Here is a 24,281-nt window from a genome sequence, read left to right as displayed (position 1 = left end):
ATGAGATTGTTTGATGATAATGGAAAGAAGGTGTATGAAGGAGTATGGTTTGGAGATATGGTGAATGGATTTGTGATTCATCCTGAAATGGAAGGAATGGAAGGATTCTTCAAAGAAATGAATGTGAATGGAGAATTGTGAATGGATTTGTGATTCATCCTGAAATGGAAGGAATGAAAGGATTCTTCAAAGAAATGAATGTGAACAGAGAATTGTTGAGTGTGAGTGAATATGATGAATGGAGAAAGAATGGTAAGTGTTTTGAGTATGAAGGAGGAAGATTGGTTAGAGAATGTGAATACAAGAATGGAGTAATGATAAGAGTATTGAGAGAATGGAAAGGAGAGTGTATGATTGAATATGATGTGAATGGAATAAGAGTATATGAAGGAGGATTTGAAGGAGATATGATGAAAGGATTTGTTCGAGAAGGAGAAGGTAAAGAATATGGAATTGATGGAAAGAGTGCATTGTATGTAGGTGGATGGAAGAATGGAAAGAGAGATGGATATGGAAGTGAATTCAAAGGATACTCTGCTTTGTATGTTGGAGAATGGAAGAATGGATTGAGAGATGGAAAGGGAAGGGAATTGAATGAGAATGAGGAAGTGATAAGAAGTGGAAAATGGATCAAAGGTGAATATGAAGGTGCAACCAAACGATTTGAAGATGGATATGGAAATGATTGATTGTTTGAATGGAATTGAGAGAGTTGAGATTGGAAATGATTGTTTCAAGAAAGTGAATCGATTTGTGATTGATGGATTGAATGAATTGAAGACTATCATCATTGGAAAGAATAGTTTCAATTTCTATGATACTAGATGTGGAAGCAAATGTGTGATAATGAATTGTGATCAATTGAGTGAAATCCATATTGGAGAGGGTTCATTCTTTTTTTATGAATCATTTGAATTGAAGAATCTTCATTCTCTCATATCCATTCAATTGGATCGTAATGCATTCCATGATTGTCATGGGATAGTATTTGAGAGTATGAATGATTGAATGAGTGATGAATGAGATCTGACTCGACTTCAATCCATTACTCTTGAATCAGGTGCTCTTTGTGGTTATAATATGACTGTTGAATCAAATGAATTGATAATGAAGAGTATGACTGATACTAATGATGATTGATTAATCAGATCTTCCTTCTCTATCTACATTCAAAGGAGATGATTACAATTTCTGTGATATAGGTAAAGTGATATTGGATAGTGAGTATTGCTGATTGAATTTGACTTAGGCATTCCATTTCTCACTTTAGAGGGAATTCAAATAGGAGATCGTTCATTCAAGAATGTGAAAGACTTGCATAGTTCAGGTATGATTGATTGATTGATAATGATTGAGATGCTGATTCTCTTGAATACTATATCACTAAGAATAGTTATGTGATTCCTTCTAAACACATGTTATCTCTTCATCCATCAGTATTCTGGATATGGAGAATCAATCAAATGCAACAGATTTCTAGATCTGTTGAATCGATTGTGATTCAAGGAGGAGTAGGAAGGAATGAGAAGTCATTCACTCTCTCCAATCTCCCTTTTCTCATCTCCATTCAGTTAAATAATAAGGCATTCGAGTATTGTCATTCGATAGTATTTGAGAGTATGAATGATTGAATGAGTGATGAATGAGATCTGACTCGACTTCAATCTATCACTCTTGGAGATTGGGCTCTTAATGGTTATTATAAGACTAGTGAATCAAATGAATTGATAATGAAGAGTATGACTGAATATGACACTTATTGACCAGATCTTCCTTCTCTGAAGCTATTCAAAGGTATTTATATCAATTTATGTGATATAGGCAAAGTGATATTGGATAGTGAGTATTGATGATTGACTTTGAATTAGACATTCCATCACTCTCTTCAGAAGGAATTCAGTTGAGTAGTGCATTCTGGGATGTGAAAGAATTGCATAGTTCAAGTATGCTTGCTTTCTTGTTAATGATTGAGATGCCGATTCTCTTGATCAATTCATTCGACAGCATAGTGAAAAACTAAATAGTTGTTGTCTCATTTACTAATGAATTCTTATCTTTGTTCCTTATCAATCACTCAGCTGTACCATTCATCTTCTTCTGTCAGGGATACTCAATGATTCCTATCATCTCAATCGATTCCTCTTCATAAGAGGATGAATGGCATCAATCCATAGGAACGTGAAGAGATGTTCTCACAGTCCATAATACATTCAATTCACTGTCATATAAAGTTCATCACCAATAATTATCTACAAACACATTTCGGTGATCCATTGTGTTCATTGAGTCCCGATCCATATTGATAGTACTTCAAAATGTTGCAAGTATTGAAAAACAAGTTGGATAGAGAGAGATTGCGCTTATTCGTGAATTACTACGTTTCCACGATTTGTCTGTATCTCTTCATTTCTGGTTTGGATCAGGTTTAGTATATTTGAACTCATTGAAAGTATAGTGAGATGGAAGTTACTTCTTGCGGAGACTTGAATACCTTCAACATGGACCACGGTTACAATGAGGCCCTTATCCGTGGTTACAAATCGGGATTCCTGACAGAGAGTGAATATCATCACATTGCACAATGTGAGAATATTGAAGGTAGGTGTAGTTATCGATTTGAGTGTAATCGAACTAGATGTGAAGCTTAACTTACAGGAAACAGACTATGGTAATTTCTTAGGAGATGAGGTATGCTTTATTCGTTCATTATGGTTCTCATTGTTAGTCTTCCCCAATTCTTCCCAGCACGATTCGTCGATGTGCTCTCAAGAAGCTTGCAAGTGAATGGACGTTTATGAGAGCTCAAGCTATGCAGCCTCTTGCGCAATTCATGGATTTCACGTCGTATTCATGTGAACTCTTCCTGTAACTGATAGATATGAGTTCATGATCGATAACATCATTCTTATCCTCAAGCTGAGTCTATCGAATCCTTCCCTGACGAAAGAGGAGTTGATGGAAGAATGCAATCCTCTAGGAATGCTTCCTGACCACATCATGAAATCGATTGCTGCATTTGAGAACAGTCCTCAGGGTTTCCGTGACTTGTTCCAGATCGTTCTTGTTGAGATTCCAGTGGGAAAGTACTTCTGTCGTTTCTTAAACGAGCAGACCGAGAATCATCTTCTTAATGTGAAAATGAAGAACTATGTTGATCCATAGGGAGCGAAAGTGGTGAAATCGATCTTAGAAGAGACATCATTGGCAATGATGGAGCAGTGTGTGAAGAATTACTGGTTGGAAGACTTCTATTATTGGACCCAGGAGTTGGGAGGATATACATCAGAGATGATGGGTGAGATCTTGAAGACAAAAGCTGATACGATGGCAATCAATCTAATTCTGAATAGTTTTAATACCGTTTATAACGATGTTTGTCCTGAGGAAGGTTCTGATGGATAGGTCAAACTTCGTGGTGTTCGTCAGAGTTTGCTTCCTTCTATTGGTTTCCTCTATCCTGAGGGAATCGAACCATTGAATAATTGTGAGGATGTGGAGTCATTGGGTCGTGCTTTGGAACCATACTGGGTGTATCGTCGGATCTATGCTAGTTCCATTCAGAGTGAACAGATGTCTGTGGATGATGCGTTCTATCTGAATGAAGTGAGACTGCTGGAAGGAGGATTCGATAATCAGTTCCATTTAGGTAGGCATGAAAGAAGAATTTGAGATGTAGCTTCGTATTATTGCTATGTTCATTTGAAGCTTCAGGAGATTCGAAACCTTGTTTGGATCTGTGAATGTATTGTGCAGAAGCAGCGTGCGAAGATTGAAAAGTACATTCCCATCTTTAGCGCGAATTCAGCTTGGAGACATGGAAAGCTGGGCATTTAAGATAGGATTTATTTGTTAAACAAATAAAGTATACTACATCAAAGTCACTATCCGATAAAGGCTCAATTGGGAGTAATGCACGTTCAGGGAGTAATTCCTCATGTTCAAGAGGAGGTTCAGATTCTGTTTCCAGTGAAATTGGCTTCATTGATACAGCAGTTGCCAATTTAATTCCCATCGAAATCTACAAATAATATCTACGATTAAACAAATACATCTAACCGATCTTCTTCATTCAAGCCACAATCCCCATCTCCTGTGACAATACCTGATTCAATAGGCTAAACATTATTCAAACAAGCAGATAATACTAAAATGCCAAGATCAAACCGTTCACGTTCGACCATCTCAGAAAGAGAGGTTTGTTGGGCATCTGACGAGGATAGTGCAGGGATTCTACAATGAAAAAGTGTAGCAAATCCCACTTCGTCTTCTTGGAAGAATCCCTAGGAGAATGCCCTTTTTCTCGCTTCAACACTGGATTCTCGAAATCCAGAGAGTTCTCTTCTGTTTCTATCTTCCTCAAATACATTGCATGTATCCAAAAAATGAGACAAAACAGTTCCACGGGAATGTAAAACAAACAAGAATTACACCTAGTTGTTATCGAGTCGTTCTAGTTCCTGGTGAACAAGATCCACTTCCTCCTTTAAGTCCTCTACAATGAAATGAACTATCAAATCGCACTTGCACTAATAGCAATTCTCTCCTTCACCTTGTCATTGACTTCAATTCCTTCCACAAATCTCCAGCTTCCATTCTCGCAAATAACAGGCATTCCAAAAATCAGTCCCTCGTCTACTCCATAAGGATTACCATCGCTACAAGCAGCCAGAGTAACCACCTTTCCCTATGTATGAATGACAGAGCTGGTAGCTACATTGCTTCCCTGGAAGAGCCAGCGAGCCACCACAATACTAGCTCGAGCAACAGAAAGAACACTGGAAACACCATCACGCAGGTTCAGAAGCACCCATCCACGACGCTCAACAAGGGACACAAAGTCTTTCTCCCACAGCTCTTCGTCTGGAATCAGATCACGAAGAGGAGAACCACGAATCGTGGCTCTTGAGGTATCAGCATACATAGTGGAACCATGATTGCCCCAGGTAGTAATACCTTCAATATCTGTTAGCTGAAGCGTAGGATCATCTACTTGAGAGCCAACCGAAAGGGATACATTTCTCACGACAAATACGAAGGGCGATCGAACGAGCACGGTCGTGATCTGTGCAGTTCAATGCAATGAAGTTCTTTCGTGGAATTGTAGGAGCATTTACCATCAACACATATGCAAGAGTGTTGGCTGGATTAGCTACCACAATACTGATGCAATTCTTGTTTGCCACTTCATTGAGATTACTTCCAAAGTCTTGATAGATGGCAATGTTTTTGCTAAGAAGACTTCGTCGATTATCCCCAGTAAGAGGAAGACTGGCAAGGAAAAAGACAACATCGGCTCCAGCAAAAGCCTCTTTAGCTGTGGTAAAGAATTGAATGTCTTCATAAACAAGCACAATCCATTGCCTACCACTCACATACTCAAATGCACAGTCTTCTAGTTCAGCCTTCAATGCAATGAGTTTCTTCTCACAACGAGGAATATCATGGAGTACTAAGGTTACAAGCTAGATGTAAACGATTTGCAGATGTCGACTACATAATCGGTTCCGAAAACAGTTCCATCCCCCTAAGAATGAAAATAACAAAGAAACAATAACAAGAAGACCACTGAGATTATAGCCGATCAAGCCAGCTGCACCAGACACAACAACACGTAAAGATTTCATAGAAATTATGATTGACCAATTGGGGGTTCTACGTTTCTACCTTAGAGAAAACAGTCAAACAATCTTTATATTTTCAGAAATGGCTACAAAGAGAGAGTTGATGGTGATAAGAAACTACAACGAGTTCGAAACACGAATCACTAAATCTGCTAGATAGCTTCCGATCCATTCTGCTTTGGATACATAAAGGATTAGCACAAAATTCAACGATATCTGTTCAAGATATCAATGAAACTCCCATGATAGTGTATACTCATTTCATACATAATTAGAATTGATTGTTACTGTATGCTAATTCTTAATAGCGTCTGATAGTACTAGTCATCCTTCAAGCCTATTTTGCATATCAATTCTATGCCTTCACAGGTTCAAATGGAAGAAGGTTGGGGATAATTGCTGTTTCGTTATGGAATAGAAGACGTATGTTATGGGCCATCTTCATTGAATTCGTCAGAAGGTGGTGATTCAGGCAAAGAATGTGGAAACAAAAAGGTTATAACGGAATCAAATGAGCATGACGATGTAATTGGTATCAGTGAAACTGAATACGTTTCTGATATATCTATTCAAAATCTCATTAATGATGCAATACAATTTGTGGAGCTTCATCCGGATTTGACAAAAGAGAGTGATTATTGTTGTCAATGTTTCATATATAGCTCTTCATTTGTGGAAATCTAATAGGAAAGGTGCTGGAAGTAGATTATTCTTGAATGTGTGATTGTAGATCCAAATGAAGTGTTATTCACTTACAAATCACCTTATTTTGATGGTAGTATTGATGTAACGAGGGGTGGGCGAGTAATGGTGAATAGTTTGGGTGATGTATAGGATCGACTCCAACAGGGAGATATGTTAAACGACAGTATAATTAATTTCTATCTTCTGTATATGCTAACCGAGTACATTGATTCCTATCTTGATACAGCTGGAATTGAAAGGAAGACGGTTATAGAGTTGGTTCATGATCCAGTGAAGATGAGTCCAACATATGTGTCTATGGACTTCGAGGAAGCAACAGTTCTATCTATTGTGAAGCCCATATTGAATCGCTTTGCCATTGCTACGAGTTTTATATATCCTCAGTTGCACCGTTGGTCATCTGTACTGGAAGTCAACTCATCTTAGTAATAGAAGAATCCTGCCTCCATGACAAAACTCATTCGAAGCTGGAATCACCGTGAGGATTTACTTCATAAGGATTTCATTATTTTTCCCGTTTTTTATAAGTATTGGACCAGAATCAAACTCATGGATAGAAATCATTGGTCATTGTCTGTTATCTGTCAACCAATTTATCTCAAAGAATACATTGCAGCTGAGGCAACTGTATTTGGTATTGATTATTCTCCTATTGGAGAAGATCAGTATTACAACAAGAAGAAGGCAGTATGTTGTTCAAAGGAACAGGAAAATTTCATTCAGAAGCTTAGTAATCAGATTCATGAACCATTGAATTTACTAACAACAAAAGAGAAGATGATGTTATTTGATGCTTCAGTTACCAAAGATCCTCTTATTGTGTATAAGGAGTTTATAGAGGCAAAGCAACGTCATATAGAAAAAATCAAAACCCAAAGACGAAAATTGGAAGTTATGCCAAAATTATTGGTATTTTTTGGAATTCCTATTTATCATAGCCATATATTCTTCTGATTGATTCATATCATAATGGAACATTTACAGATTCGTTCAGTCTTCGTATCTTCATGCAGCAACTTATGAAGATAGAAGATCCATCAATCGATTATCGATTGAACTGTCGAAACTTTATCTCCTACATTCCAACAGTGTGTTCTATAAGAAATAGACTTAAGTATAGGTTACACAACAGGAGAATATGGTTGATTGTGGTGTGTTCTTGTTGATCTATGCTGAGATTGTGATTCATAATAGTGAACTGTTTCTCTTGAAGAAGAAGATGTCACGATCTGAACTATCATCCTATTTTCTCGATGTCTTTCAAGTCGATGCTGGTAAACCTCGAGAGATGCGAACAAAGATAGTGAGAATCATTGATCAACTTGCAGCACAACCAGTTCCTGTTATGGAGAGTGATGATTCGGAAGTTGAATGTTTAAAAGTCATTTTGATACCAAAACGGAAGAGTAAACGGAAAGACAGAATTGAATTTGAAAGAGAAAAGGATCCAGATTACCTTCCCTCAAACCATAGGGGACGCTGCAATAGAGAGAAGAATGAATCCAAATCCAACTCTGAATCGGATAAGCTGAGGATACAAGAATCTCCAATGAAACTACAGAAGACTTCTATTAGGACTAAAGATTCTAAAGGCACATATCCTGTTTGATTTAACAAATAATTCATATAAATAGACTTTCAAAGAGATTCTCTTGACTTTTGTAAGCTTCTATATCAAATGGAATCTTCCTCTTGACTCTCTGAAGCGAAGAACGAATCTTCTCCAAACATGTATCTATTGGTACCACTTCTGGATCACACAACAAATAGAAGTCATCATTCGATAGTTCGCATCCACTTAACAACTCTATTTCTCCATGTCTCTTTGCGTGTAACGCTTCACTAATAGCCTGTAACAACTTACACCACACTCCAAAGAACTGCTCTTTCAATTCCTGTTCCATGACAGCCTCTATCGTATTCTGATTGAACCGATCACACAAGCGTTCATACATCTCCACACAAGGCACTAACACACGATTCACATCTCCTTGGAATTCTTCTGGCTTCCCATGCTGAAGCTCCTCAAGAAGACGAGGTAATGCTAACAGCAGATTACTCTCAAACAAAGCTTCTTCTTCCTGTTGGATCACACTCAGATGCTCAATCACAACCATCACAGCATAGACAATAACACGGTTCTTCGCTTGATCTAGCAGACACATCAACCATGGCAGAAGACTCACATTCCGATAAAGTAGTCCAGCTGTCTGTGAGATTGCAGAGAGACGCTGTATAATTGCCACACACAACTTCTGTGTGTATTCATCACAAGCCATCGAGACAGCAAATGTCTGAAGCTGGGAGAGGATATGTCTTCTGGCTAGGACACTGTAGTCCTGGTGACTCTGAAGGCCTCGAAGGAGATAGCGGAGACACCAGGCACGCATCTGCTTATAGTCCTCCTTGTCAGTAAGGAAGAGCTGATTGAAGAGAGGTGTGTCCGTCAAAGAGAAAGTGGAACGAGAGAGGAAGAATCGATTGATTTGAGGATACAGAGCATGACTAGGACGCAAAGCAATACCTAGAGCTTCTGTAAGGAAGCTTGCAAGAATGGATGACAAACGAATCGATGGTGATGGAATACTATTCTGGAGTTTCATTAGTATCAACCGGATTTGAGGTTGCTCATAGAAGGTAGCATCAAGGACCAGCTCATAAACACGTTGAAGAAGGCAAGAACTGCATTGTCGAATCACTCGATTGGCACTTGTCAGACAGGCGAGAAGATAACCAGCCACACCATGAGCAATATAAGCACGAATATCTACTGTGCCTGCATTCAGCCAGTAGTGCAAGGCAGGGAGGTACAGAGTAGGATCAACCAACAGTACAGCATCTCGTTCTGATATATCCAGTTCTGGTGGAGATGATAACAAAGACTCTACACAATCAAATGATGGGTCAAATGGAGGTTCACTGACAATTACACCAGCTTCATCGACACTCTCCCGTCGCTCTCGTAGTTCTTCCAAGTAGCCATACTGCATCTCTTCCTCACTTTCTGATTCATCACCTGAAGCAGCCTTCTCTTCCTCCTCCATTGGTTCGACACTCTCCACACGATACTGTGGGAAGGATTCAACCGATTTGCGGAGACGTAAACCACTCACTGCCTCCAGTAGCCATGTACTAGGAACTTGAATGCTGGTTGTATTGGTGACAGGAACAAAGCGACCAAACAGATAGCCAACGGACTCGAGAGAGGCCACATTGGCTTGATGAAGAGTTACAAAGAGATCTCGGAGGATTCGATCTGTGCGTGAAAACGAGCAAGAATAGAGAGAGAGAAGCTGATGGAAGAGAGAAGTAGATAGAGACTGCGGATCTCTCTGAAGGAGAGATTGAATGAGTAACAGGAACTGTACAGCAAGAGAGTCCTCATGACCACGATGTCTCATCCAACGTACTCGTAGAGAGTTATCATCTGTTGATACACACATCTCCCGAACACGAGATAGCAGAAGTTGATAATTGGAATGACCTTCCAGCAACGTAAGTACTGTCTGACTTGATAACTCTTGACTGCCACTGTCATGTAGAGCAGCCAGAAGACAACGCAATAGTGATAGAGCTATTGTATCGAAGAGACGATTCTTAAGAATTAGTTTGGAGAGCTTCACGAGAGTAGAACCATGCTTCTTCGCTACTTGATTCAGAGCCTTCGTTCGTATGATACATGCATCCAACAACATATCACATAGATCCCAATGAGATGAGGTAACAGGATCATACACTCCTTCCTTACTCCATCGCTTACCCAGAGCTTGTAGAGAACGTAGTAACAGCATACGCAAAGCGTGTGAAGAGATATCACCTTGGAGATCACAGAGCTGAAGTAATGTTTTTAATTGGGCTGCAGAAGCCACAGAACTATCATAGTAATCCTTGCACATTTGATCCAGAGCCAATCGCTCAACTGCTGAGGTGAACACAGGATCTAACTGAATGAGGATTTGAAGACATTCTCTCTCTTCATCTGTTGCATCCAATCGAACCACTTTCTGAAGGAGATCTCCATAGAAGGATGATTCCTGGAGAATTGTCATGCACTCAGCTTTTGTAGTTGGATGAGAAAGACAGATCAGGACTAGTGGTACCAGATCGGCGAAATACTGAAGATACAATTGGTCCATTGATGGCTGGAACAGAGTCTGAAGGAAACATGTCTGGAGATCTGGTCGTAAGCGGAGGATAGTAGTGAGGAGCTGGGAATAAGCAGGAGTTGGGAGATGTGACACACATGAAGAGATTGTCTCAGTAGTTAGTAATTTCAGTGCTGATTGAGCCTCTACTGAGTTCAAATCTGCACCTACGACGAAGAGCTGACGATACGAGGCCAATAATAGCCGAACTGCCAATTCTGACTGGATATGACCGAGTAATGGTTGTAGAAGCTGAGAATTGAGAGGTACTTCCAGTGTGGTAGGACAAGAGAGGAGAGATTCCGCCAATGAAGAGTCATCGAGTCGAGGAATCAAGTAATGAAGCAGACTTACCTTCTCTTCAGCAAATAAGTGATGCTGGAGGGACACAAGTGCACACATAGCATATTCAAGTTCCAGATGATTCAATAGGACAGTTACTAGTGAACGGAAACACTGTTCCGCTTGCTTTGATTGGTCCTTTAGTAAGCAGACACGAGACACAACAGCAAGACAGAGATGGGAACAAGATGGTGTTATCCACAAATTGAGACACTTTTCAAGCAATAGCTGGACCAGAATCTCCACATCCTTGTCCTCCATGTGGTCCAATAGCCACTGAACCCAATCAATACGACCTGGGATTGTAGCTTGCTGGAGATCGCATAGCATCCAGAATGCTAACACACTGAATGCCTCTGATCTCTGTGAACTCTTTTCAAGGAAGGAGAGATCCTTCAAGTCACTAGCCACACGTGTGTAGGTTGTTAACCACGCCAATATGGACTCTGGGATGGAATTGGCCCAGAGACAAACTCGCTTCCAACTCTCCTTTACAGTACAATTCTCAAAACGGAATGGAACTAACAAAAGAAGAACAAGAACCATTGGAGACTGTTCTGCAATCTGACATATTTCTGTCTCCATCACATCATTCCATACCAAGGTATGGAAGACTTGATTCAAATCTATGTTAGGTTGAAGAACCTTCTTCATATCCAATTCAGCTACAGCCCGAATCTCTCCAACTTCAGGATCCACACTCCAGAATCTCAACAGAGTACACATCATCTGAGCAAGATCATCAGTAACACAGCCATTGAGCAGAGACTCTTTATCAATCGTACTATTCTCCTGATGAGCCTCTTCTAACGTAACCTCTATCAGTCGCCTCACAGCATCCATAGACTCAGGATTGGTCAGAAGAAGGATCTGGAGACAGAAATAGCAACACCACGCATAGTCAATGGCTCGAGGACGCATTGCTGAGTATAACAGAGCGTGCGCCAGAAGAGGTGCTTCAAATCCATAATTATGACTGCGTGCCAAGAACCGAATCCTCTGATTCTTGAGATCCTGAATCACATCGTGAAGAAATTCACAAGCAGAGGAAGGCAAGAGAGGAAGAAGGATCTGGAACAAGAGTTCAGGTCGTTGAAGACCAACACAAACCTGAGACACCTCGAACAGGGCAATTAGAAGGGTTTGCAATGATCCTTTCACTTGAGCATCAGTCTGAGGATTAGTGATAGCTTGTAGCAACAGGAATAAAGGCTTTTGCTTTCCTCGAACAGTGATAAGCGTCTGAGCAACTGCAGTATTATGAGCTTCAATAAGAAGTTGCAACAGTCCTAGAAGAGACAGAGTAAGAGAAGAAGAGCTGGTGAAGAGTATGGCAGAATTGAAGAGAGGAAGAACGTCAATATGAATCTGAGTTACAAGTGAAGGATACAATCCAATCAACTCTTTCAAATAATTATATCCCACTTGAAGTAGACTTTCAATAGTTTGGTTCGATTCTTCTACTTCCATCTCCTCTTCAGGTTCTAAGGTGCCTGATACCACATTTACTACCATCTGTGATTCTGAATTCTCCACGACTGTACTCTTTTGACCTTCAAACGGTTCATTATTCACCACACAACCAATTATCTTCTTGAAGAGATTGCTGATGATATCAGGTCCAGGTAACACCCCATGTACCTTCCCTAAGAACACTTTTGATCCAGTATCAAACCCAAATATCTTCTTCACAACTGCATGAAGTCGTTGAAGCATGCAAATGAGTAATTGAAGAGTTTTTTCTACTACAATTTGATTAGGAAGTGTGAGTCCCTTGATAATCATCTATGATAAGAGTCACTATACATTTCTACTGATCGATTCAGTACCATAGGCCACAGCCACGCTTTTAATGATTCCTCCAACATTTCTGGACTAGTCACCGCAAGAGTAGCTGCTTCTTCTGGTAATACAAGAGGGAGTTTCATGACTTCCATAAGGAAATCAACAGTAGTCAGCCACATTGCTGAGTTTCGGGGCTCCAGCATCCAGTTGATCAGAGATTTGGATCTCACTGTTTCCACTGTACTGCCAGAGACAACTAGAACATCTGTGGAGGAAGCTAACGTCCTTGAGTCTGCGAAGAGAAGTGGAATGACCTCAGGATGACTTCGAATGATTGTGAGGAATAACTTCCGTTCAAAGGAGACTTTGAATGGATTGAGAGAAGATAGCATTCGATAGACCATTGTAGGTACATGAGATGTGAAGTTAAGGTTCAACAGAGGACCATATAACGCAGCTGGTCCATCTCCGAAGATATCGAGGAGGAACTGTTGGAGAGGAGCCTTGTCAGTATATCGAGTGGAAGCTTCAAGGTAGCTAGAGAGAGTATTCCATGAGAAGAAACTCTGTTTCATTCGAAGTGACAGAGATCGATTTGGCAATACGTATTGAGTGAAGAGAGTGATTAACTAGGATTACAAGGAATAATAAGAGACTACTTCATTCAATAAGAACAAACCATCTTCTTTGAGACCATCAGCTAAGGCACTCATCAAATCAGGACGCAACAGAATCTGCTTGCCACTTACATCACGATCTTCTCGAATGATGGCAGAAATCCAACGAGAAACTCGGTATCGAGTTTTCTTTGATGTAATCATTTCGGGTAATTTGCGAATAGTCGCAATGGGAACTCGTTGACTGAACAACTGAACAGCAGCAGGACCAACATCGGCAATAGCTCTGAGGAGGATGCAAACACTATTGATTGCACTTGGATTATCTGAGAGAAAAGCCCCTATCAAATCTGAGTGCTCCTTCTTAAAAATGATAAGGCACAATTCTTTTCTTTTGGATTCATCTGAATAATGGATCACTTCTCCTAGCATTTCAAAGACTTGTTGCAAAACTTGAGAATCGTAGCTCTAAATCATTATTCACCTATCAGTTTCCTCTTACTCCACGTGCATCATCCCAAAGTTGAAACAATTCTGTTGAAGCAGGGGATGACTCCATATACTGTTTGAGAAGGGCTGTATCATCCATAGGACTCTTTCCGTTCCGTCTTAGATCAACACATTCATGGAGAATAGTACGGAGACCTGGTCATCACGATGAAATCGACAAAACATACCTTCAGCAATCTCCTCATCCTTCCCACTGTTAATCTTCTTAATAACGGTTTTGAAATCCATAGTATTTCTATCGACTTCCCAACTGTTTGTCTTTTTCATCAAGTATCAGCTAAGTCCCTGAAATTGGTAAATCCCCGCTATCTCGGTTAGAGTGATTTATCTCAGTACAACAGTAGCACATCTATTGAATCGTTAGGAATTTTGCTGTAATAGAATCCAATCAATTCCACATGCCATTTGGAAGTTGGGATATTTGTTCAATGAGTTCTCTTTGCTATTTCTTGTACAATATTATCACAAGATATCAATCAGAATAAACAAAAATCTACATCATTTTCTCACTTTCTGTCATAATAGAGTAGAGACGAATGAAGTGGTTGGTGTCTTTGCTCGTCACAATACTAGCAGTGAGTATATATACAATTTCAAAGCTTCCAGTACCGTTTTGGATATGGATTCAAGTGCTTACTGGTATTATCCTATTTTCTGTCTTTGCTTTTCCTTATCTTCTTGCATGGGTTGTAAATTTCTTTTTATCGAAAGGAAAGCGGTTTTCTGTATCCATTGATAAGTTATCTCTATTGGGGTTGAATGCCAAGAATGTAAACTTTTCAATCATTCTGGAGCGATTTATTATTTCGGGCTCTGTAAAGAAGGTTGGAATTCTGACCAATTTCAGAAAGTCCTTTTTAAACATTGGGGCATCATCTCCATTTGTTCTTGAAGTGGACTCTGTAGTAATAGGGTTGATCCCCAATGATGGTGTGCCTTTGCCTCCTACTGATATAAAGAAGGAACCAAAAGAAGATGTCAATTCTCATCAGTCCGAAAAGAATGGAAACTCATTGTCAGCTCTTCGTCATTTGTTTCCGTTGCTCCGTCTTCTCAACTTGCATATTAACAATGTCGTATTCTCTTTAGGAGATAGTGAATTCCCTAAACGAATCGAAGTGGTTGTATCTGACATCCAGGTGAATGGAAGTGTCCAATTCACACCTGCAACAACGGTGCAGGGTTTGTTTTCGATTCGTGCCATCTCTATCAACAATCGGGAAAATGCCTTTGATAGTCAGCCCAATTTCGTTCTGAATTCCTTCTGGATTCGTTGCTCCTGTGAATTTGGTCATCGTTTCCTGGTACACCAACTAACATGGAATGTTGGAGATTCGTTACAGATTCGTATTGATAAGAGTCTATACAGACAGATCTTTGCGGTATTCAAGGCTATTAAGTGTTCAGGAACTCAGAAGCGTTCAAATCCTCTGCCAAATGAGTTGCCACCGTTGGAGATCACTCGACCATCAACATCAAGTAATAATACTGTTAATGGATCTGCAGTGGATAAACTCTCTTCTCTTATTCGGATTCTTCCTCAAGCACTAAAGGTGACATTACCCAAGCTGGAGATTGATCTTGCAAATGCTGATAAGTCGAACAATACTTCAACTTCGATTCATATTCTGCTAGGAGTTACTCTCAAATGCTCTACATCCTTCTATGATGTATTTGCATCTGTTCCTCATAGTCTCATGATAGCAATGGAGTTATCAACATTCCAATCCAATTATCTCAGTTGTGATGGGATTGAAGCTTCAATGACGTTAATGATACGAGAATCAAAGAGTCAGTTTGAGAGTATTTCATTGAATTATACTCACAGGAAAACTGTATTGACACTACGTCCTTCAATTCTACGTACATTTGAATACATTCAATCCATGTTAATTTGTCTTCCATTCAAATCTACTTCCAAACAACCATTACTCTCTCATGAGCCATCATCACCTTCTCATAAATCATCATTACAATCCTCTCATGTACCTTCATCATCTACTCATTCACCTTCTCTTCTGAGTCTTATCAAAGATAGTCAGATTCGAATTGATGCCCGTGTTGAGGAACTTCAATTAGCATTTGCAGTATCCTCATGTGTTCCTTCCCCTGCTGTTGGAATCTCTCTTCAAGCCCTAACGTTAACTTTGGTTCCAGCTAACTCTCGAGCATCTCTGGAGGTCTCTTTATCTTCATCCTATGAGTTTCAAGCCAAGATTGGAGCTATCGAAGTCTCTGCGATTCCATACTCACGAGAGAGCCTTCAGAGTCTCCTTCATGAAGAAGAACAAGATTCATCGAATCCTCTGAATCACCTTCCTCCTTGTTCAGATAAGATTGTTTCATTGGGTGGATGGGAATTAGATTGGACTATGAACAAATGGGAACGACTCAGTGTGGAGAGTTCATTGAAGTCATGCAATCTAGTCTTTACCTATTCTTCTGTTGATTTGATGCTATTTGTAATGCAAATATTTGTCAAGGAGATTGAAGATTACAAAGAACGAAGTGCTACTGGAATGAACAAGACCACTTCATTCTCTTCTCTCGATTTCTCACGTAGTACTTCGTCTGCTTCGTTATCAGATGTTTCTCTCACTTCACCTATTCCTCCTTCTCTTACTTCACCTATTCCTCCTTCATCACAGGAGAATCCAGTGATTCTGGAAACCATGGATTCAGAAGAGATTAATCGTCAGCTGTTACAAAGTATTCTAGATGGTTCTTTGCTTCCCAATGGAATGGAAGATGTAGCTGGAATCTGTGACTTGGATGTAATGGGTGCTTTTACTCCATCGTCTTCTCCTCGTCCATTAGCTACAGTTTCTCCTATTCAGCAATCTTCTTCCCAGCCATCACCTATTCCTCCTGATCCTACTCTGACAAAGTCATCTCATCCAACCTCACCTCACCTTACTTCCACTTCACTTCAGAAGAACAGCATCAAACAGGAAGCTGTGAGTGATGGAGAATCAGATGAGATTCTTCTATCTGATGATGAGACTGATGTGAAACCATCAATCATCCAGTTCATACCAATTTATCTCAGTGATGCTACAATTCGAATAAGCTCTGTTGAAATTCAGATCACAGGCAAGGATACCAGTCGCAGTACAAGCTATACTATGGAGAGTCTGAATGTCTTCATCATTGCGAAGAATAATGACACTTTCGAAAAATATGTGTCTTCTCTTCATGGAGAATTTGGTGAGACTTTCACATCCCAACAATTCAATCTTCCAGTCTATTCTTCTCCTTCTATGATTCCTTCTCAACCATTACTATCAACTGCTACACTCTCTCCAGTTGATGAAAGACTTGATTTCAACAGTATTCCTCATTTAGAAGTGAAAACTGGAATACCACAATTTCACTATTCTCCACTTCCTATGACAACCAATTTCTATTCTAAGAATCCATTGGTTGAATATAAAATAACCGTGGAAATTAATAATATCAGTGTTTTGGGTGATGAAGGCATTCATGTGCCGAAAGCCCAATTACCAGTCTTTATTCCACAAATTGGAATTACTCTTCCTTCATTTCTATTCTTAAGCTTCTCGAAATCTCAACTCCCTGAACAGCTAAGTTCCATTTCCTTCAATACCAATAATATTGAATACAAGGCACGTTCACTTGGGAAATGGGCAGGTTTTTACCGCGGGGATGAGCATTTAGTATTGATAAGTTCAAATAGTCGTGATACTAATTGTCTTCAGATTGTGATATCTTCTCTTTATACCCGTCTATCATTTGGAAGTATCTATGTCTTTATGAACAGTCTACTTGAACTAGTCAACCTTGTGAAATCTGGTATTCCAAAAAAACCAAAAGTTTCAGATGAAACTCCCAAAGCAATGAAACATTCTTCTCCTTCTTTCTTTAAACTTATGGTAATACTTCGTCAGTTGACTGTTACATTCCATTTTACACCCAAAGCAGGAGTTTTATTGACAATTGAAGAGTTGGCAGCCACATACCCTGATTCTTCATCCTTACCACTTCTCTCTTTCCGAAGTATTCAAGCTTCACAAATCCAAATGACACAAGTCACATGTGCAATGCTTACAGTGGATAGTCTTGCTGTCTATTCACCTGCCTCATATTCAGAAGTTAGTAAACAGAACGGACTTGATATGAACAATCAATCAATAAGTGAACTCCGTGAACATTCATTGTATTTGAAGAAATGTGCTTGTGGTCACTGTGATATGTGCCATCGATTCCAACCATGTTCATCTTGTCAGAATCATATTACAGATCTTCATCAGTGTAATGGATATGATAATCAATGTAATCTCCGAACAGATCATGTTCCTACTGGTGTTCAACCATATCTGATTATTGTGAATAAGATTGATTGTTTCCAAGACAGACGTTGGCCATGGGGTGATCTAATTTATGATGCTTGTCTTCAATGGAAAGCATTTAAGACCATTCGGAAGGGTATTCGTCCTCCTCCTGCTTTCCCTCATCCTGATGAGAATCGAGCCAATACTGTTGCTACTCATGAGGCTTTCTCTTCATCTACTATTCTCTCTGGGATATGGATTCAGTTGGTTGTTGATTCGGCCTTACTTCGTTTTCAAGACATTATCCCTCATCTTAGTCCAGAATCACGGGAATATTCATGTCTTGTAGTAACAGGTTTGGATGGTGTTGTGACATACAATCGAAAGATTCATTCTCGTGCTCATCTCCTTTCATTCCTTCAATCCATGGATGAATCACCAACCCCTCTTGCAAAAGGATTTGATGATGTGTTAGGATTGCATGTTCATGATCTCTATATAGATTCTGTTGAAACATCCTTTGCTGATCAACCACCTCTTCTAGCAGGTTATAACCTCTATGGGTGTGGGACCTTTGTACTTGCTGATATGAATCGGGTTGAATCCTATGTACGTCAAGAATCAGTAGAACTTTTCTGTTCATCTTCATTCGATTCTTTGTCCGTGGATGTGATTCGAACTTCAATTTCTACCAAATTCTATCAGAATTTCAATCTTCAAGGCAAACAGTTGGATGTATTTTGGGGTGAAGCACTGTGGTGGGTAAGACAGAGTTTCACAGAGAGTATGAGTGCATTGACTCCTCGTGGAATCAGTAAGTCTCCTAAGATGGCTTGGTATGATAAGCTTCGTTTCAGTGTCCATGGTCCCATCACTATCCAGATCTTTGATTCGCTTCATATTGACTGGGTGACCTATAACCGTATTGATGATCAGTATGAATCCTTGGTACTGGAATTCACTGGGCCAGATGTTATATTCAAGAAGGAAGGTGGGTGTATCTTGGAATTTGATGTGTTTTCTATTGGCGTGTCCAAATTTGATTCAACCAATCAACTAGTTCTTTCTCCTCTCTTTCAAGCTGTTGAAGGTGCTTGGCAAGTGACCATTCATTGGAAGAACAAAGAATCATCCAATCATTATGTGGAACTAAATGATGCTGTTTCTGATGATATTGACAAATACGAGTTTTATCGTTCCAACACGATCGAGTGGGATATTCAACTTGGACCTTATCATGATCGTGAGTTCAATTCTTCGTTCTTCTTACGGGCTGAACTTGCTGAGTTTTTGCTCGGGTTTTGGGATATGTTGTTTACTGTGAATCCGGATATACCAAAGGATTATGGCCCTGGTCTGATGCGAAATAGTACTGATTTTGAAGTCCGTTTCATTCTTGATAATAGCAGTTTTTGGACGTATTTTTGGAATGACAGAATTATTCATAGGTTTAATGATGACTCTAGCGATAGTGGATTCAACTTGATTTCAAAGAAATTTGACCTGGTGATGACTATGTACAAAATATTCCCACTATTTCTGGAGCAGATTGGTCGTAAAGATGTCATGAATACTTCAGAAAAACCCGATTATTCTGGTATCCATAAATCGTTCGGATTTCATCCCTAGAGTTACGTTATGATTATTCAGTGTTCACACAGACCCATTGGGTGTATCCTCGTATCTATTCAAAGATGGAAGATTTGATTCTCAATCATTTGTCTCTTCGTCAGCCTCCCCAGTATTCAATTGATCGTCCTCATTATACTCCGTTCCTGAATCTTGAGAATGCTGATGTGATGTTGATTGGGAAGGTTAGTAAGTTGGGCGTACTGAAAGGGGTGACTCCAGCATCCTCTGGATTCGATGAAGACATAGCTGAAATGTATAATGAAAAAATCCGCGGGATTAATGGGAAAATCTCAGGCAAGAGTGAAGGGCAGTTTGCTGTATTTGTGAAGGGATTGAAAGTGATATATTCGTTGGATACACGTGATGTTGGTGTCATGGTATGTGTGTTTGAAGATGTCTTATTGTAGTGGATGAATGATATGAGAACAGTTTATCAGGAAGTATATTTGAAGCGAAAACAGACTTCGGTCAAAGAAACGGTTACTCCTTCTTCTACTCTTTCTCCTCAAGAACCATCACAGCAAATACCTCTTCAGCCTTCAACCAATCATCGTAGTATCGAACCTCCAGTACTCCGATCTCGTCCTTCACTTCATCGTCCTCTGAGTTATATTCGTCCTACAGCAGATCGTCGTGATGCAATGCTATTCCAGTCGATCGGTCCTTTAGCTCGTTCTGTTAGCAATAATCAGCCAACACTTTATCGCAATGAATCCTCTTACTTCAATCATTATACTCGTGATTCATTACGCTTCTCAATGGGCTTGACTGCAATGAATCGCTTGCGACCTGATCTCAATCGTTCTCTGAATTCTTCATTCTATTATCAGGGGATTGATGGCAATGCAATGATGGGAAGACTACGTTCTATTCAAGGAATTAGTGGAGTAAATTCAGAGAATACGACTCGTCGAGCACGTCGTGATGAGTTCTACAAGCGAATGAAGCAGCAAGAGAAGGAAGCTCAGAATGAGTTGGGGAATACACTGCCTCCTTTACTCACATATATTCTTAAGAAGGCTACACATACGAATGTTCAGAAAGAAGGAACTGCATTGGTTTATACAGAGGAAGATGTGGTAACACGACGAGAAGATTCTCATAAGGATGAGAAAGAGAACTTCTTCCTTGACGTCATGTTCACAGATTCACAGATCCACATTGCTTCAATTGAAACTGGTTCTTCACTGCTTCTCTATTTGTACAAAGGAAGTATGATTGTTCAAAAGAAACCAGTTCAACAGCGTGATTATTCCATTCTAAATGCATCACTGAACAAAGTGGATTTGTTTCTGGGTGATCGTCGTGCTCATTCGGCACCTTGGATCAGTTCAAAGGATATTCACACGCTCAATAACCTCGAACGGAACTTTGGTCTCCAAAGTTTCCATTCTCATTCCTTCCAGCGTCCTTTCAAGCGGATCATTCAAGATTTCTCTCTATCTCTGATCACACGGAGTCAGAATGGCTTCATTCCTTCTCGTGTTTATTCTCCTGGATTCCGAAGGGAGGATTTAGTGAATCGAATCACAGTAAATATCGGATCGTTCAGCATCCGAATGACTGGAGAGGAGTTCTATCGTTTTTTGAATGTGATTCACTACACTTTACTTGCCAATCCTACCACCAGTACTGTCTCTGAACCAAATGAGACTGACTTGACTTCAGAGTCAGGTTCACAGGAACAGAACCCGCTCTTAACAACAGAGATGATGAAGAGCATTGAGCAGAAGGTTTTGGTTGCTATTCGAGGTGAAACAGAACTCATTCCCGTTCTTCGCATCAAATATACGTTGGAAGAGGTTGAATGGACACTTCTAGCAAGTAAAGGAGAACAGATTGCAGTAGCCACATTACGAGGTCTCACAGGAGAACATAACTTCTGTTTCGATGGAAAGAGCGAAACGAAAATTATACTCAATGATTTGAAGATCGTAAATCCATTAGCATCAGCTGCCGATCAGCGATGGGAGTATCCTGATCTTGTATTCAGTCCTGTAATGCTTGATCGAACCCCAGATGAACAGAGTAATATACTCGAAATAATCACGGTTTTGAGTCAAAGTCTTGTATGTGATGGAATGCCCGTGAATGTGTTTGAACACGTGGGAATCAACGTCTATCCTGGTTGCCATTATTACATTCTCTTCCAACTCTCGAGTTCGCTAGCAGCTGGGATATTTCATTACTTCTTCCCAGAAGAGGATAATGAAATAGAATCCTTGACTCTGGATCCTGATTTCAATGAAACTCTTTCGGTTGCCTCTTCGGAATATGAGTCAATAGATGATGTGGAGAAGGATAAGTTGCCTCTTCCTAGTTTACAAGTTGGTGAGACAAAACCCACTCAAGACATCATTCTCGAGTTATCTGATGATACTAGTGTCTCTACGGAGGTGTCTCCGACTGATCTTACTTCTACAGAGTCTGGAGGACGACGTCATATCCAGCCTGCTATTACTGTACCTACCTCTGAAGATGCTGTGACAACTCTTCGTGTGAGGAAGAACAGTACTGTATCAGATGGGGTACCTGCTCCTCAGGGTCGCTTCAGATACCACAAGAAGCAGGTACAATGTGAGCATGAATTCGAGTTGACAGATCAGTTGGGTGTGTGTGCTGTATGTAAGAAGAAAATTGGGAATGTCAGGAATTTGGGATATAAATGCAATCGATGTGGCATTCTTGTAGATCAACATTGTCGTGATAAATTGCTCGGAATCAGCAATACAGAGAAACAGAAGAAACCGAGACAACTTGTATTTTTGGAACATATGCGTTTGGGAACGGTAGAATTGGTGATTAGTACTCGAGGTATCACTCCATTAAATTTGAATAATTTCGATATTGTACTTCAACATCAGATATACAGTAATAAACTTTCGACATGGTCTAAAGTGATTAAACAGATTCGAAGAGCCTATACAACTGAGATTCTGAAATTTGCCCCATCTTATATGTTCCGCGGTTGGGGATTCAAAAATAGTCGAAGACAGGCAGAGAAACGAGAACGAGCGAAGAATTCCACTGAATCTTCTACAGAATCCGATGGTGTGTTAACAGATGAAATGAAAACTGTATTACTTCTTGGAAATAGTAATTTTGTGTATTGTGTTTATAAAGACACACAATAACCACTTAATTCATCTAATTCCTGTTGAATACGCCACTTCTTGAGTGTATCAGCGAATTCATCTAACAGCTCCCCTCGCATCATCTTATCCATCCCATACAACGTCAATCCCACTCGATGGTCTGTAATTCGACTCTATTGATCACAAGTTAATAAGAAAAGTCACATTAGGATAATTATAGGTACGATTCTTTTCACATCGCTCTCCCGTGCCAATTAGCTTATTGTGAAGGATATTTCATATAAATAGATCCAAAGGATATGACTTCCTCTCGCTATCCACTTCCTCGCTAACAAGAGACTCTTGACGATTCTGAAGACGAATTGCTAGGATCTGAAGAGCTTTCGCTTTGTTCATATGCTTTGAATCATTACTACTCTAAAGATATTACTTGATTGCGTTCATCCTGATTGGCAACAACAATTCCTGTTGGGATGTGAGTAATTCGTACAGCTGATTCTGTTTTGTTCACATGTTGTCCCCCTTTGCCACTAGACCGATAAGTATCAATACGCAAGTCTTCAGGTCGAATCATCAAATCAATATTCTCCAACTCAGGAAATACAGCAACAGTCATAGTTGAGGTGTGAATACGGCCCTGACTTTCTGTTTCTGGTACTCGTTGAACACGCTACACATGAAACCAAGGAAGCATTCGAACATGAACTCCTGATTCTGTACGAAGAATACCATAAGATCCCTCTCCAGTTACCTTCACGATAGCTTCTTTAATACTATACATAAGTGGAAGTACGACAATGAAACCCTCCTCCATTAGCAACATTGCAACTCAGCACTGACCATCTCCAATCCTTAAGTCCGCAGTAGCTTTTATACATGTTGAGGATGTCCTCTGTAAATAGACATGCTTCAACTCCTCCTGCTCCTGCTCGTACTTCGATTGTACAATTCTTTTTGTCCTCTCTACAAATTACTTGCACTGTTAAGATTAACAGATTGGATGGCAACGAAATTTGGTGAGCTTCTTCCGTTATTTTCTTCTCCTCTTCCAATAATCGCGTCATCTCTTCATTCGCCATTTCAATGATCTCTTTGTCTTTCTCTTCTTGTATTAACTTCTGGACGTCATCAATTTCCTTCTTAACTTTCTTTCTCGTCAAAAACACCAATCACAAATACAATGTATCGTTTGTAACAATCATATTGATCATAAAGGTTGGATAATTCGTGATTAATTGAAACGTATCGTTCTCGAGACATATTGGTTGATTTCTCAAGTTCCTGTGCCAATTCATTATGCCGCCTAGGATGTAATAGTCACTGAAACAGAGTTATACTCAAAACTCGCTTTCAAACGATTCAAGACAGCATTAGATGCTACACCACCAAAACAACGCTTGAGGAAAATACTAGAGACTCCAATGAATTGGAGTGTGAGATTTGGAAACGGTCGAAGCATCTTAGTAGTTTTCCTAATATCGTCCCAACACGATTTCTCTGCTTTGTACTAGTGTATAAACTAATGAATTCAATACTG

At 39.8% G+C, this 24,281-nt stretch overlaps 8 protein-coding genes across 8 annotated transcripts; 5 read left to right on the top strand and 3 right to left on the bottom strand.

The window, feature by feature from the left end:
* Positions 1–642: 642 nt before the first annotated feature.
* Positions 643–2,020, top strand: JH06_5375 (hypothetical protein; the record flags this gene model as incomplete). The annotated part of the gene is made up of 8 exons (XM_014672515.1): positions 643–994; positions 1,025–1,114; positions 1,149–1,202; positions 1,250–1,327; positions 1,357–1,617; positions 1,648–1,737; positions 1,768–1,839; positions 1,869–2,020. The coding sequence occupies 8 exons, from the start codon at positions 643–645 to the stop codon at positions 2,018–2,020; spliced, it is 1,149 nt and encodes a 382-aa protein (XP_014528001.1).
* Positions 2,021–2,459: 439 nt separating this feature from the next.
* On the top strand, positions 2,460–3,740 carry JH06_5740 (ATP synthase subunit; the record flags this gene model as incomplete). The annotated part of the gene is made up of 7 exons (XM_014672516.1): positions 2,460–2,598; positions 2,636–2,688; positions 2,726–2,844; positions 2,877–3,132; positions 3,163–3,372; positions 3,403–3,635; positions 3,677–3,740. 7 exons carry the CDS (start codon positions 2,460–2,462, stop codon positions 3,738–3,740), a joined length of 1,074 nt encoding a protein of 357 aa, XP_014528002.1.
* Positions 3,741–4,430: 690 nt separating this feature from the next.
* On the bottom strand, positions 4,431–5,624 carry JH06_1678 (malate dehydrogenase; the record flags this gene model as incomplete). Its single annotated transcript, XM_014672514.1, is given in 7 exon segments — positions 4,431–4,492; positions 4,522–4,684; positions 4,700–4,986; positions 5,003–5,361; positions 5,377–5,462; positions 5,495–5,524; positions 5,556–5,624. 7 exon segments carry the CDS (start codon positions 5,622–5,624, stop codon positions 4,431–4,433), a joined length of 1,056 nt encoding a protein of 351 aa, XP_014528000.1.
* Positions 5,625–6,875: 1,251 nt separating this feature from the next.
* JH06_1677 (hypothetical protein) lies at positions 6,876–7,935 on the top strand (the record flags this gene model as incomplete). The annotated part of the gene is made up of 3 exons (XM_014672513.1): positions 6,876–7,235; positions 7,265–7,414; positions 7,447–7,935. 3 exons carry the CDS (start codon positions 6,876–6,878, stop codon positions 7,933–7,935), a joined length of 999 nt encoding a protein of 332 aa, XP_014527999.1.
* A 13-nt stretch (positions 7,936–7,948) lies between these two features.
* Positions 7,949–13,953, bottom strand: JH06_1676 (hypothetical protein; the record flags this gene model as incomplete). Its single annotated transcript, XM_014672512.1, has 5 exons — positions 7,949–12,598; positions 12,628–13,227; positions 13,258–13,683; positions 13,718–13,860; positions 13,893–13,953. The coding sequence occupies 5 exons, from the start codon at positions 13,951–13,953 to the stop codon at positions 7,949–7,951; spliced, it is 5,880 nt and encodes a 1,959-aa protein (XP_014527998.1).
* Positions 13,954–14,261: 308 nt separating this feature from the next.
* Positions 14,262–19,646, top strand: JH06_1675 (hypothetical protein; the record flags this gene model as incomplete). Its single annotated transcript, XM_014672511.1, has 1 exon — positions 14,262–19,646. One exon carries the CDS (start codon positions 14,262–14,264, stop codon positions 19,644–19,646), a length of 5,385 nt encoding a protein of 1,794 aa, XP_014527997.1.
* Positions 19,647–19,711: 65 nt separating this feature from the next.
* On the top strand, positions 19,712–22,783 carry JH06_1674 (hypothetical protein; the record flags this gene model as incomplete). Its single annotated transcript, XM_014672510.1, has 3 exons — positions 19,712–19,835; positions 19,857–20,026; positions 20,057–22,783. 3 exons carry the CDS (start codon positions 19,712–19,714, stop codon positions 22,781–22,783), a joined length of 3,021 nt encoding a protein of 1,006 aa, XP_014527996.1.
* JH06_1673 (hypothetical protein) lies at positions 22,765–23,823 on the bottom strand (the record flags this gene model as incomplete). Its single annotated transcript, XM_014672509.1, has 6 exons — positions 22,765–22,917; positions 22,949–23,002; positions 23,066–23,143; positions 23,175–23,414; positions 23,445–23,517; positions 23,549–23,823. The coding sequence occupies 6 exons, from the start codon at positions 23,821–23,823 to the stop codon at positions 22,765–22,767; spliced, it is 873 nt and encodes a 290-aa protein (XP_014527995.1).
* Positions 23,824–24,281: the final 458 nt, after the last annotated feature.

Source organism: Blastocystis sp. subtype 4 (genome assembly GCF_000743755.1).
Source record: "Blastocystis sp. subtype 4 strain WR1 chromosome Unknown seqid_0087, whole genome shotgun sequence".
NCBI lineage: Eukaryota > Bigyra > Opalinata > Blastocystidae > Blastocystis > Blastocystis sp. subtype 4.
The sequence above is the reverse complement of the archived record's forward strand: the minus strand, read 5'-3'. Positions and strand labels throughout refer to the sequence as shown.